Source organism: Quercus lobata, chromosome 2 (assembly GCF_001633185.2).
Source record: "Quercus lobata isolate SW786 chromosome 2, ValleyOak3.0 Primary Assembly, whole genome shotgun sequence".
Classification (NCBI taxonomy): Eukaryota; Viridiplantae; Streptophyta; class Magnoliopsida; order Fagales; family Fagaceae; genus Quercus; species Quercus lobata.
In genome coordinates this window covers 57,975,256-57,989,162 of record NC_044905.1, presented here as the reverse complement: position 1 = coordinate 57,989,162, position 13,907 = coordinate 57,975,256, and the positions used below count along the sequence as shown (strand labels likewise).

General features: G+C 35.3%; 1 protein-coding gene across 1 annotated transcript; it reads right to left on the bottom strand.

The window, feature by feature from the left end:
* On the bottom strand, positions 1 to 898 carry LOC115978096 (protein RSI-1-like). The gene is made up of 3 exons (XM_031100119.1): positions 744 to 898; positions 548 to 569; positions 1 to 424 (listed from the first exon to the last, which is right to left on the bottom strand). Exons 1-3 carry the CDS (start codon positions 819 to 821, stop codon positions 243 to 245), a joined length of 282 nt encoding a protein of 93 aa, XP_030955979.1. The 5' UTR covers positions 822 to 898; the 3' UTR covers positions 1 to 242.
* Between the last annotated feature and the right edge of the window lie 13,009 nt (positions 899 to 13,907).

The window sequence follows — 13,907 nt, the reverse complement described above, 5'->3', positions numbered from 1 at the left end:
ATAGAGAAATAATTAATTAAGTCTTTTATAAAAAACAGCCAATATAAAAATGAGGTGGCAACCAGGTATACATCTTGCAATAGTGCCCCCTTCACAACAGATGATGGGAACAAAAACTACATCACTATATGGGTAAAGATCTACTACCATACAGATCTTAGGTAGCATAGATTGTCTCTGCAAGAGAACAATTGTACCATTACTGCTATCCGATTATGCTATTACTATCGTGTAAAAGAATTTCAAGGGCACTTGGGTCCTCCTTCCTTGGTCTTCCAGTTATTGTAGCAAGGGCAAACTTGCTTGTTGCCATAAGTGCCAGGAGGAACACAGAGGCACTTGGAGCAGCACTTTAGGCAGAAAAACATGCATGGCTTCTTGTGTGAAGTTGCCGAGCAACGATAGGTACACTTTGGCTTGCAATCTGTATGTCACAATTAGAGAATTACTGTTCATCAGATCACTTAAAATCATGTACTTCTTCATAAGAATAACAAAATTAGTTGAATGTGTTTCATTTGAGCACAAGAACTGTACAAATATGTACCTGAAGGACGAAGCTTTGTAGCCTGTTTCATGAAATATATACACATTAGAATTTGACACCAGCATAAACCATTTAGAGTAACAAAATATGTAAAACAAGAAGCTGTGTACGGACACACAAGTATGCAAATAACTAAAAACGTGAGTTAAAGATACGATTTCAAAAAACAAAAGCGAGAAAAGTGTTGTACTTGTACCTCAGCAATATCAGAGAATGTGATTAAGAGAAGTAAAGAAACCAGCAACAAGAGAGAGGTGTACGGACGTCCTGCCATATCTATATTAGAGGCTGCTTAAACTTTAGTGCTAAACTAATGAAATAATAATTTTCTCACAAAGCACAATGAGAGATGTTGAAGCAATGAAATTATAAGGGATATTTATAAGGGATATTTGGGATGATCAATCTGCAATTAAGGAAAGGAATAGAAGTATAGATCGCGTTATTTGAGGCGTGAAATTGGGGTGATTTGTGGGGGGTCCTAGCAATATTGTGCGTTATATGCGGCGTGTTTGTCTTGTTTCTTTGGTTTGCTTTTGTCAACTTGAACGTGTTAGTACTGTCCTTTCAACTAATTTCTTTTCTTTCTTGATTCTCTAAATAAATAAATTTTTTTTTTTTTTTTACTTTTAAAGATATATTACGTTCATAACATTTTTACAACAAATTATAGTTTGTTAGTTGTTATTACTTCCAAATATCAATTTATAAGCTTAATATAATGGGACTTGTAATATCTTAATCATTTTCTAACACTTTATTAATATCACTTTATTATATACTAATTACAACACACCTCATTAATCACACACACACACACAAATTATTGAAAAATTATTAGGTACTCCCGAAATACCATAAATGCATACTCCCTCCTCTCACATGAATGGTGGGTTCCACCATGAATTTAATTAGTGGGACTCACTATTCATGTGAGATGAGAAAGTATACATTTATGGTACTCCATGAGTATACAATAATTTCCCCAAATTATAATAAACCAATGAACATAGGATTTGTGTTAAAGGTAGTTAAAGAGTAGTGCTGGAAGTTTGGTTGAAAATGAGTTTAGATTAGGTTTTTTCTTTTAAAATTTTTTTTTTTTTATCTGTTTAATTAAGAACAGGTTTTTTTTTTTTTTAATTTATATTTTTTAATCGTTTTTCAACAAATAAAAATTTCAGATTTCAGAGAAAAATAAAATAAAATTCTAAACGTGACTCTCTCTATGTGCTTTCTCTTTTTAATTTAATTTTTGCGTGTGCGAGGTTTGTTGCTTGTTTAACTTTTTTTAATAGTATGTGATGTGAATGTGATCTGTGTATCTTATGTTCGACGTCGTACGGTTGCTATGACATGTGAGGGAACATGGCCTTCAATCCTCATGATTGTATATCACTCACCCACTAATATTGTCATCATAATAAAATGATATTTAAGTTTCTTTTTTTGTGTAGAAAATGATAATAAAGTTGGGTAGCGACCGCAACACCTTTGTACTTCCCCGTATTTTTTTTTTTTTTTTTTTTTAACTTATCACGGGATCGTGTACTATTATTGGATTTTTATTCATGTCAGAATCATTCAAGAGGCTAATAAAAAATTTGGATGTGATTACTTAACATTAAATTGGCCAATTAAGAAAGTCTATCGTGAAGAAAAATTTGGCAAATGTGCCAATGAAAATGTCAATGTCAACCAGCTACAAACCACAAAGAGACTTGATTGATTTACTTGAATGGAAAAATCTTTCAATGTAAAAACTAAACAATAGGATCAACAAAGATAGTTTGATGATCAAAGATTTCACTTTTGTCACGGAAATGCAAGATATAAGCTTCTTATTTTGAATTTTTGGTAATACATAAATCCATGTTTCTTTTCTTCTTTCTCTCTCTCTTTATTTTTTGGGCAGATCGTTGTCATCTAAATTTTATGGGTCTACTTGACATTGAGATTTTTCTAATTTCTATAACCAGCTCAAGTCTAATGTTTCATGAGAACAATCAATGTTTTCCTAAGAAAGCGACAACACACTTTTTGCTTATAAACGCACTTGTTTCCAAATATGCTTATAAGCAATCTCTTCCGTTTGGAGCATAATCAGGGAATTATGAAGCTTGAAAAGAGGCAGACAAAAGCAAATAGCAAAACCTGTTGAGGTGCACGGCACATAGTAGTCCAGGCTACATGGAATCCTATTTCATATAGAAATAGGTGCACCAATTGCACAAGAAGTCAAAGACTCCTATTCCTAATTATATTAGGAATGTTAGGTGGCAAAAGTTTTTTTTATAAAGCTTGTGTATGTGGGTTTTATGGAGAGAGAGAGAGAGAGAGAGAGAGAGAGAGAGAGAGAGAGAGAGAGAGAGAGAGAGAGAGAGAGAGAGAGTGAAACATAGTTTTGAAGCCGACTGAAGGAAAAAAATAATGTTTTGTGTGGCACTAAGGGAAAAAAGAAAATGTGATTTTTCTTTTATTCAAGATATATAAGAAAGATAAATTGGGGTTTTTCTTTAGAACAATTATTCGGCTGCTACAATCACAGATAATTGAAGTATTCAATGTGAAAGATCTTGCTACTGACTTTTGTGGCGAGGTTGTATTTGTTTCTAAAGGTATTATTGTATGTTCCCAATACATTGTGAACTCAGGTTTTGGATGTAACTTGAGTGTTGTAATATCTATTTTATTATAGTGGATTGATCGGATTTGTCCCATGGTTTTTCCCTCTACACTAGAGGGTTTTTCACGTAATTTCTTGGTGTTCATGTTGATTGATTTTTTTATTACTTCCATAGATTTCTATTTTCTCTGTTGCTTGAGTTGTATTTTATTTAATTCACACATAGACGGGGATTTATCCTAACAAGTGGCATCAGAGTTTAGGTTGTTGGACGTAATTGTTTTGTGTTGAATTAAATGGAAAATATGAATATGAGCACTATGATTAAACTCTCAGCATCAAATTATTCAATTTGGAAGCCAATGATAAAAGATGTCCTTTACTGTAAGGATTTGCATGACTCTATTGAGGGTGATAGTGCTAAGCCAACCGAGATGTCTGATAAAGACCGGGAGAAGTTAAATAGAAAGACCATTGGATGTATTAGACAATACATCGATGTGAGTGTGTTTCATCATGTATCTCAAGAGACTAATGCAGAAGCTCTTTGGGAAAAAAATTGAAGGGTCTCTATGAAAGAAAGACAACTCAAAATAAAAGCTTATGAATTTTAAGCTTAAGGAAGGGAGATCCATTGCCGAATATTTGAGTGAGTTCCAAGACTTGGTGAATTAGATGGTTACAATGAAGCTGATAATTGATGATAGGCTTCAAGCTTTATTACTTCTAAATTCCTTACCTGACAGTTGGGAGACTTTGGTAGTGTCACTTAGTAACTCTGCTCCAAATGATGTGCTACAACTTGCAATGGTCAATGATAGCTTGTTCAATGAAGAAATAAGAAGAAAAGACATGGGCAAGGATAATGCACAATCTCTTGTCATAGAAAACAAGGGGAGGAATGAGATTAGAAATTCTAAGGGGCGTGGTAAATTCAAAAGTCAATCAGAATCAAAAGGAAAATTCAAGTGTTTCTACAATGACAAAGTAAGTCACATAAGAAGAAACTGCAAGGCTTGGAAGAATAAACAGAAAGATGAGAAAAATCAAAATAAGGCGGAGGAACAGAATACCACTACTACCTCGACAATTGAAGATGTGGTGTTCTCTATAGGAGATGATGAATGCTGCAATGTTTCACATCCTTATGTTGAATGGGCGATTGACTCAGCTGCTTCCTGTCATGTCACTCCAAGAAAGGAGCTCTTTACTTCATACAAAGCAGGAGACTTTTGAAAGGTGAAGATGGGCAATAACAGTTATGCTGACATTGCGAGAATTGGAGATGTTTGTGTTCAGACTAACACTGGATACACCTTGGCATTGAAGGATGTGCGACATGTGCTCGATATGTGTTTGAATATGATTTCTACCCATATTCTGGATAAAGAAGGCTATGCCAACTATTTTAGAGATGGTAAATGGAGACTCTCCAAAGGATCATTAGTGCTTGCTAGAGGGAAGATTTGTTATACACTTTACAAGACACAAGTAAATGTGTGCAAAGATGTTGTTAGTGCAACTCAGGAAGATTCTGCGCCTAACTTGTGGCATAGGCGGCTGGCTCATATGAGTGAAAAGGGGTTGTAGGTTTTGGCAAAGAAGTCTCTCATTCCTTTTTCCAAATGTATGTCACTTAAACCTTGTGATTATTGTTTATTTGGAAAACAAAATAGAGTGTCTTTTCGCATTCCCTCTACTAGAAAGCCCAATGTGTTAGATCTCGTTTATTCTGATATATGTGGTCCCATTGATATGGAGTCCTTAGGTGGCAATAAGTATTTTGTTACTTTTATTGATGATGCTTCACAAAAGGTGTGGGTGTATTTTTTGAAAACTAAAGACCAGGTATTTAAGCACTTCAAGAAATTCCATGCCATGGTGGAAAGAGAGAAAGGGAAGCCTTTGAAGTATCTCCGTACTGACAACGGAGGTGAATATATGTCTAATGAGTTCAAGAGTTACTGCTCCGACAAAGGTATTAGACATGAGAAAACAGTTCCCAGTACCCCATAACAAAATGGTGTGGCAAAAAGGATGAATCGCACTATTGTTAAAAAGGTCAGATGTATGTTAAGAATGGTTAATCTGCCTAAGTCATTCTAGTGTGAAGCTGTTCAAACTGCGTGCTACCTAATTAATCGATCTCCATTAATTCCATTGGAGTTTGATATTCCAAAGAGAGTTTGTACTAGGAAAGATGTTTATTACTCTCACTTGAAGGTATTTGGGTGCAAGGCATTTGCACATGTGCCTAAGGAACAAAGATTGAAGTTTGATAGCAAAGCCACTCCATGTATATTTGTTGGATATGGAGATGCAGAATTTGGCTACAAGTTATGGGATCTTGAGAAAAAGAAGATGATCAAAAGTCGAGATGTGGTCTTTCATAAGAATGAAAATTTGGCAAACCTTGAGAAAACTGAAAAGACAAAGGATGCTATTGTAGGTGTTGCCGACCTTACACCTACCTCTTCTTCCTCCAATCATGCCATAAATAGGGAAGAGGTGCAAGATGAGAATCTTGGTGATGAATCAATAGCAATTGATGGTGATGAGCCAGTAGGAGTTGATGGTGATGATGCTTAAGATATTGAAGATGTTGAATAGGGGGAGCAACCTGTTCCACTAGAGATGGAAGAACCTCAAGTGAGGAGGTCTACTAGGAAGCGTCGTCCATCGACTAGATATCCCTCTTTTGAGTATATTTTGCTTACTGATGAGGGAGAGCCAGAATGCTTTCAAGAAATTGAGTCTTATAAGGACAAGCATAGCTGGATGAAGGCTATGCAAGAAAAGATGAATTATTTGCACAAGAATAAGACTTATGAGTTGGTTGTGACCAAAGAGAAGCTTGACCTTTGTGTTGGAGCAGACAGCATGAATTCTAACTGAAGAGTTGGGATGAAGATCTCTTTCCTCGATGGGTTGGAAGGGGAGATTGTTGAGGTGCACGGCACCTAGAAGTCCAACCCACATAGAATCCTATTTCATATAGAAATAGGTGTATCAATTACACAAGAAGTCAAAAACTTCTATTCCTAATTATGTTAGGAATGTCAGGTTGCAAAAGCTTTTATATAAAGCTTGTATATGTGGGTTTCATGAGAGAGAGAGAGAGAGAGAGAGAGAGAGAGAGAGAGAGAGAGAGAGAGAGAGAGAGAGAGAGAGAGAGAGAGAGAGAGAGAGAGAGTTTTGAAACCGATTGAAGGAAAAAGAATATTGCTTTGTGCGACACTGAGGGAAAAAAGAAAAGGTGATTTTTCTTTTGCTCAAGACACACAAGAAAAATAAATTGGGGTTTTTCTCTAAAACAATTATTTGGGAGCTACAATCACAGAGAATTGAAGTATTCAATGTGAAAGATCTTGCTACTAGCTTTTGTGGTGAGGTTGTATTTGTTTCTAGAGGTATTATGGTATTTTCCCAATTTATTGTGAACTTAGGTTTTGGGTATAACTTGAGTGTTATAATCTCTATTTTATTATAGTGGATTGATCGGATTTGCCCCGTGGTTTTTTCCTCTACATTGGAGGGTTTTCCACGTAATTTCTTGGTGTTCATGTTGGTCGATTTTTTTATCGCTTCCGTAGATTTCTATTTTCTCTGTTGCTTGGGTTGTGCTAAATTTAATTCACACATAGACGAGAATTTATCCCAACACAACCAGCAGCCTAACTCCAATCCTAAAGGGTAATTGTTTCTTCGAAAATATCAAACAATTTTAGGAAAAATGAAAAGAATATAATTATCTGTTTCTTGTTTAATTTACTTATTCACACACAAGACATTGTTGGGATGGGAGAACCTAGGCTTAATCACCCTCTTCCACTTGTTATAAGCATAAATAAATAAATAAAAATTATGCAGTCCCACACCCATTGCACGTGCTAGTTATCAAAACTTCATAAGAGATTAAGCTATAGAGACATGGTTGATGGTACCTGTAGTATCGAGATGAATAAAAAGTTTCTGAAATTTTGCAAGATTTAGATATGGAGCCTCTTTCAAATATACTAATGGTGACTTATATCAACTATTAGAGATGCAAACAAAAAATGCCTACAACTGTTAGCCAACAAAACAGATTTCCTCTTCTACAGTTGTTAGCCAACAAAACGGATTTCCTCTTCTACCAAGCTTTGAAACCTCAAACTTTAGCTCTCTCTTTACGTTATTTATGTTGGAAAAATATAGCTATGAAGAACAAATTTTGATTCTACGGCAGAAAATTCAAAAATTAGCAATTAATAGCAAACATTTAAAAAAATATATTTTAGAAAGATCTCACAAAAGTATAGAATCACATAATGGCATTGTCCATAAAAGTTTATTTGTGCCGCCTAGAGTAGACTTAGGTGGGAATGGGTCTCTTGGCCAAACAACCCCCAAAATTAGAAATGGACGCACTCCCAACCACAAAGAACCAAAAATAACCTTAGGGTATGTTTTGTATACTGTAATAGGCACTGTAATGTAATAGTTATTCATATGATTTAGCTATTCAGTAGTTTGGTTATGTTTTTATTACAGGGAATAATCATTCCTTATCATCTACTTGGTACTCTCTCTTCTCTTTTGCAATCTCTACTACTTTTTATTTTTATTTTTTATTGTTAACTTTTGCATTGCTACAAGTGTTGTAGACAATCCAAAAGAAGTATATGTGAAGCCCTAGAAAGCCTTGACATCTAATTATGTATCATGCAGTGATGATTACGATGCGATTCAAATCTTAGTGCTAAAGACCAAAAACAGAGCCTATTGATTGTCTATGCACGGTTTGTATCAGTTTTATATCATTATTATTTGCAGTTGTGATATAGGAATTTGAGTTAGAGAACATGCAACCCTTTAATTTGAAGTTAGGAATTTGCTTTTGATAATCAAGTGTGCTATTCATAAATCACCGTTGAATTTCCAATAAATCTCTACAAATTCTGAAGCACAATTATTTCTTATGATAATCCCCCTTTGGTTCTTAAAATTGTTGGTATATGGTTATATATCTTGACAAGTTCTAAAATTATCTTGAGCTTCTTCAGTTTATGAATCTTTGTTTTCATGGTTGATTGATTTTTTTTCCCCTTCACAGGAAGGATTTTGCCTTGAATGTTGTTGGTGTAATGCCAGATGAACTACTTTGAATTTCTTCTTCAATAGGTATGATTTTATGTTTTACAGTTACAATGACAATAGACATGGGATGAGTAACAGTAGTAAAGATGAGATAACTATAGATTTATCTCAAGATAACAATTGAGTTAAAGCAAAATTTTATATAGAAGTTAAAAGTAGTAACTAATATGCAAAAAGAGAATGAAGATCAAAACTGACATGATATCTTTCTGGTAAATTACATATAGGATCTTAGTAATAACCAAATTCCACCTTGATGAGTTGTTTGGACATGAAATTTTTCTTTATATCATTTTGATGGTAATTTTATTCTCAAATAACATTTTGCGATGAATATTGTATATTTTATGTTTATCTTGATAAGTTATGATGTTTTTTTCATTTTAAATTTTATTTTAAGCAAAGTGAAATATATTCCGTGCATCGCACGGGTTAGCGGCTAGTAAATACTTATTCATATGTATTAATTTCTAAAATTAATACATTTCCAAATAAACAAACTTTCCATATGCACATAACAATTATGAAAAAAAAAAATTTAAATTAACTAATCTCTCTTTCAAATTTAAAAAATATTATTTTTTAGAAAATATAATTATATAAGTAAGATGTTTCCTAAAATATATCTTAAGTTTGATTTAAAATGCTTTCATTCAATTGTCTCCAAGGTTCTATTATTGTGTTGTCACCAAACAATTGAATAGTAATAAATATTACATTACAACGTCTTGTATTCCTTGTAATACCTATTCTTATTCCTATGTAATTACCGTTCCAATCTACCAAACGTGCTCTTATATTTGCCTTTCCTTAAACCCAAAACTGTAAGTAGAAAAATCCATGGGAGAAGAAGAAGAAGAAAAAGAGCAAAATAAAGAGGCAGGGAGTGAGAGCAGAGCAAAGAACTTAAGAGAAATAAGAGATCTGTTAGGTTTATGAAAGCCAAAGGAGAGGGCTACATCGAACAGTTGCTTTGCATTCCAACAGGCCAAAGCCCAATGGCCACTAAGCACAACAAATGACCAACAGGCTAAAAAGAAAGAAAGAAAAAATGAGAGGGCTGGACCAAATGGTCACTGTGCACTCCAACGGGCCAAAGTCCAACGTCCACTAAGCACAATAAATGCCCAACAGGTTGAGAATAAATTCAACAATAGAAACCCTAAAAATTAGCAATGGCAAAAATTTAAAGAGAGCATTTAAAAAGATCTCACAATGTTATAGAATTACACAATGACGTTGTCCTTAAAGGGTTATTTGTGCTACCCAAAGTACAAAACTCGATGTGAGTCGCTTTCATGGCTGAACAACCCCCGAGAATTAGACTATAGCAATAATTTTTAAGATGCATGCACTCCCATTCACAAAAAACCAATAACAACCTTATATTTGTCTTTTTGTAAACCCAAAACCAAGAGTAGAAAAATGTATGGGAGAAGAAAAAGAAGAGCAGAGGAGTAGAACAAAGAGTGAGAGCAGAGCAAAGAGCTTAACAGAAATAAGAGGTTTGTTAGGATTATAAATGCCAAAGGAGAGGGCTAGACCAAACAATCACTATGCACTCCAATGAGCCAAAGCCCAACGGCCATTGAGCACAACAAATGCCCAACGGGATAAAAAGAAAGAGAGAAAAAAGGATATGGTTGGACTAATCAATCATTGTGCACTCGAATGAGCCAAAGCACAATGGTCACCGAGCATAATAAATGCCCAACAGACAGAAAATAAATTCAATATTAGCAATAGCAAAAATTTAAAGAGGGAGTTTAGAAAGATCTCAAAAAATTATAGAATTACGTAATAGCATTGTCCTCAAAGGATGATTTGTGCTACCCGAGTAAAACTCAATGCAAATAGGTCTTTTAGCAGAACAACTCCCTAGGATTAAACTATAGTAACAATCTTTGAGATGGATGCACTCCCAACCATGAAGAACCAAGAACAATCTCATATTTGCCTTTCCTTAAACCTAAAACCAAGAGCAGAAAAATTTGTGGGAAAAGAAGAAGAAGGACAGAGGAGCATAATAGAACAGCAGAGAGTTTAAGAGAAATAAGAGACTTGCTAGTGTTATAAAAGCAAAGGAGAGGGCTAGACTGAACAATCACTATGCACTTCAACAAGCCAAAGCCCAACGGCCACTAAGCATAATAAATGTCCAATTGACTGAAAAGAAAGAAAGAAAAAGGAGATGACTGGACAAAATGGTCAGTGTGCACTCCAATGGGCCAAAGCCCAACATCCATTAAGCATAATAAATGCCCAAGCTGAAAAGAAATTCAACAATAGAAACCCTAAAAATTATCAATATCAAAAATGTAAAGAGAGAGTTAGAAATATCTTACAAAGCTAAATCAAGCAATGGTATTGTCCTTAAAGAATTATTCGTACAAGGGTAGAACCATGCTTGACATTGTGGGGGGCAAGGCCCCTACAAAATTTTTAAAAATTAAGTAGTAGTAGGTAAATATATGGACTCACAAATATTTTATGAAGACTTGGCCCCCACAAGAAAATAATATTTTATAAATACTTGGCCTTTACAAGAAAATAATTGGACCCTGGTATACATGTCCAATCTCTTTCCCCTTTCCCAAATCACACTATTCATTTTTTTAGCTTTGACTTGTACTCTTTTAGCATTGGCTTCCTTTGGAAGCTTCAACACCAGTTCATCCATTCTTTCTCCCTTTAAAAATCTATGAATTATGTGTGTGGGGGATTGTGTGTGCATGTACCGTGTGGTACTTTGAGGGGGGAGGGGGGTTTTGGTTAATTGTGAATCAATGTGATAGTTAGTCTCCCCCCCCCCCCAAAAGTAAAATTCCCGGTTCTACCCTTGGATTCGTACCACCAGGATTAGAACTCGGTGTAAATTGCATCCATGATTGAACAACTCCCAAGATTAGACTATAACAACAATCTTCAAGATGGATGCATTGTCATTCACAAAGAACCTAGAACAACATTATATTTGCCTTTCCTTCAACCCAAAACCAAAAGCAGAAAAAAATTGTGGGAGAAGAAGAAGAAGAGCAAAGGAGCAAAACAGAGAGGAAATGAGGGCAGAGCTAAGAGTTCAAGAGAAATAAAAGGTCTGTTTGGGTTATAAAAGCCAAAGGAAATGGATAGACCAAATAATCATTGTGCACTCCAACGGGCCAAAGCCCAATGGCTACTAAGCACAATAAATGCCCCACCGGTTGAAAAGAAAGAGAGAAAAAAATGATAGGGTTGGACTAAACAGTCATTGCACACTCCAACGAGCCAAGTCCCAACGGCCGCTAGGCAAAATAAATGTCCAACGGGCTGAAAATAAATTCAACAATAAAAACCCTAAATATTAGCAATAGAAAAAAAGATTAAGAGAGAGTTTAGAAAGATCTCACAAAGCAATAGAATCACACAATGGCGTTGTCCTTATAGGTTGATTCTTGCTACCCAAAGTAGAACTCGATGCGAATGGCTTGCTTGGTCGAACAAATCCCTAGGATTAGATTATAGCAACAATCTTCGAGATGGACGCACTCCCATTCACAAAAAAAAACGAAAAAAGAACCTTATATTTGCCTTAAACCCAAAACCAAGAGCAGAAAAATTTGTGAGAGAAGAAGAAGAAGAAGAAGAAGAAGAAGAAGAGCAGAGGAGTAGAGCAAAGGTGGAGAGTAAACCAAAGGGCTTAAGCTAAATTAGAGGTATTTTAGGGTTATAAAAGCCAAAGGATAGAACTGGACCAAACAGTTACTGTGCACTCCAATGGGCCAAAGCCCAATGGCCACTAAGCACAACAAATGCCCAACAAGCCAAAAAAAAAGAAAGAAAAAAGGCGAGAACTGGACCAAAGATCATTGTCCACTCAAACGGGCCAAAACCCAACTGCCACTTAGCACAATAAATGTCCAATGGGCACCTGAAACAAAACTTTTTTTTAATTTTTCACATACCCGTATCAAGCTAGGCCAATCACACAGGTGTGTGATATGGACAAGCCCAAGTCCAACACTATGCCCACTACTTCAAGATGTTATTTGAGGTAGGCAATAACTTATAAACACTAAAGATTGCTCACTCCTAATCAATGTGGCACAAGAAACAAAAAGCAGAAAGTGTTTGAAACGCATTCACCCACGCCAACGATTTCTAGCACTTTCCAATTTATGGTAGCTGCTTGCACTCTATTAAAGTTTGTTCGTCCATTATGTCCTAATCATCTAGCTGACACTTACTGTACACCTAATTTAAAAAGTTGCAAGGAAAGATGGTTGTCCGGTCCAGAGCCCCTGTAAGATGGATTTACATGCAAACGCCTCACTTTCCCTATGGACTTTAATTCTAACCCAGCATTTTATAATTGAAAGACTTTCGACCCTAATTCAATCCTGCGGCAAAATTTGCTTTCCCAGAGGTAAACTAAGGTTTCGATAGAATAAAAATTTTCAATATTATCAGATGAAACCCTCAATAAGATCTATGCCTTGAAATAAAATTTGATGTTGTAAAATGTTGGTATGGAAGCAAGTAGAGGTGTTCGCAGTGTGATGCGGTGCAGTTTTGAGTTATTTTTAGCACTGCACTTTACGGTGCGGTTTAACTAAAACCATAATTATACCGCACCTTATTTTTGCAGTCACATGTGCAGAATGGTGCGGTTTAGAATTTAGCCAAAACCATAACTACATCACACCTCATTTTTGTGGTCACATGTGTGATGCTATGTATAAGATACAGTTTGAAGTCAGTATATTTTTCAAATTTTGGGTTTTTCCTACCCAGTCCAAAACTAATTTTTCCCTTTTTTTTTTTGGGCAAGTTTTAAATTATTGAGCTAGTTTTTCTTTATTTTGGGTTGACTTTTCTAGTCAACACTTGATAAAGTTATCAAACTTTTTTTTTTTTTGGGAAAATTAGGGTTATTAAACTATTAATAATATATTTAATATTAAAAATTAATAAATATATTAATATATAGAGAAGGTGCAATGCAATTTGAGTGGTTTTCTTATTATAAAACCGCAAACTGCACTATACCATGCAGTGCGGTATACTATTACTTGCGGTACGGTTATGCCATTTTGTGGACTGTTTTGGTGCGATTTTTGCGATTTATACCGTTTGATGAACACCCCCTAGAAGCAAGGCCAAGTGAATCAATGAATCAGCGTCTTCAAAGACCATAAGGAAATTTTCTTCCAAGTTGCAAAGCTTTGATACCATAACCAGAAGTCCAGACTGAGGCTCTTGGGCCCAAATTCCAGGATTAAAAGATGGCTTTACCACCACAAGAAAACCAAAATCTTACTCATCAACTCCCATAAATCCCGGAAGGCACACTATAATGCTCCACAAGGACAAGGACTGCCTGCAATCACGTCGGACATTTTGGCCGCTGATAGGCCAAGATAATTGTCAAGTACTCAAGCATTTGATTATCACTGGCTCAATATTTTAGCAAATAGCCTAAATGGTAGGGCATGTGTCCCAACAGTGCTGCTAAGAAAAGCCTCAAGGCTCCAATGAAAAATTTGTTTCCACCAAGGAGAAACAAAGACCTCATAACAATCTGACTGCCAGAAATTTAACCAAGAAAGGAGTGCA

Coding starts and splice junctions, on each gene's coding strand:
- LOC115978096 (XM_031100119.1), bottom strand. CDS start 821: ATGGCAGGACGTCCGTACACCTCTCTCTTGTTGCTGGTTTCTTTACTT. Junction 570..743: donor CATTCTCTGATATTGCTGAG/GTACAAGTACAA, acceptor TTCATGAAACAG/GCTACAAAGCTTCGTCCTTC. Junction 425..547: donor TACAAAGCTTCGTCCTTCAG/GTACATATTTGT, acceptor TGTGACATACAG/ATTGCAAGCCAAAGTGTACC.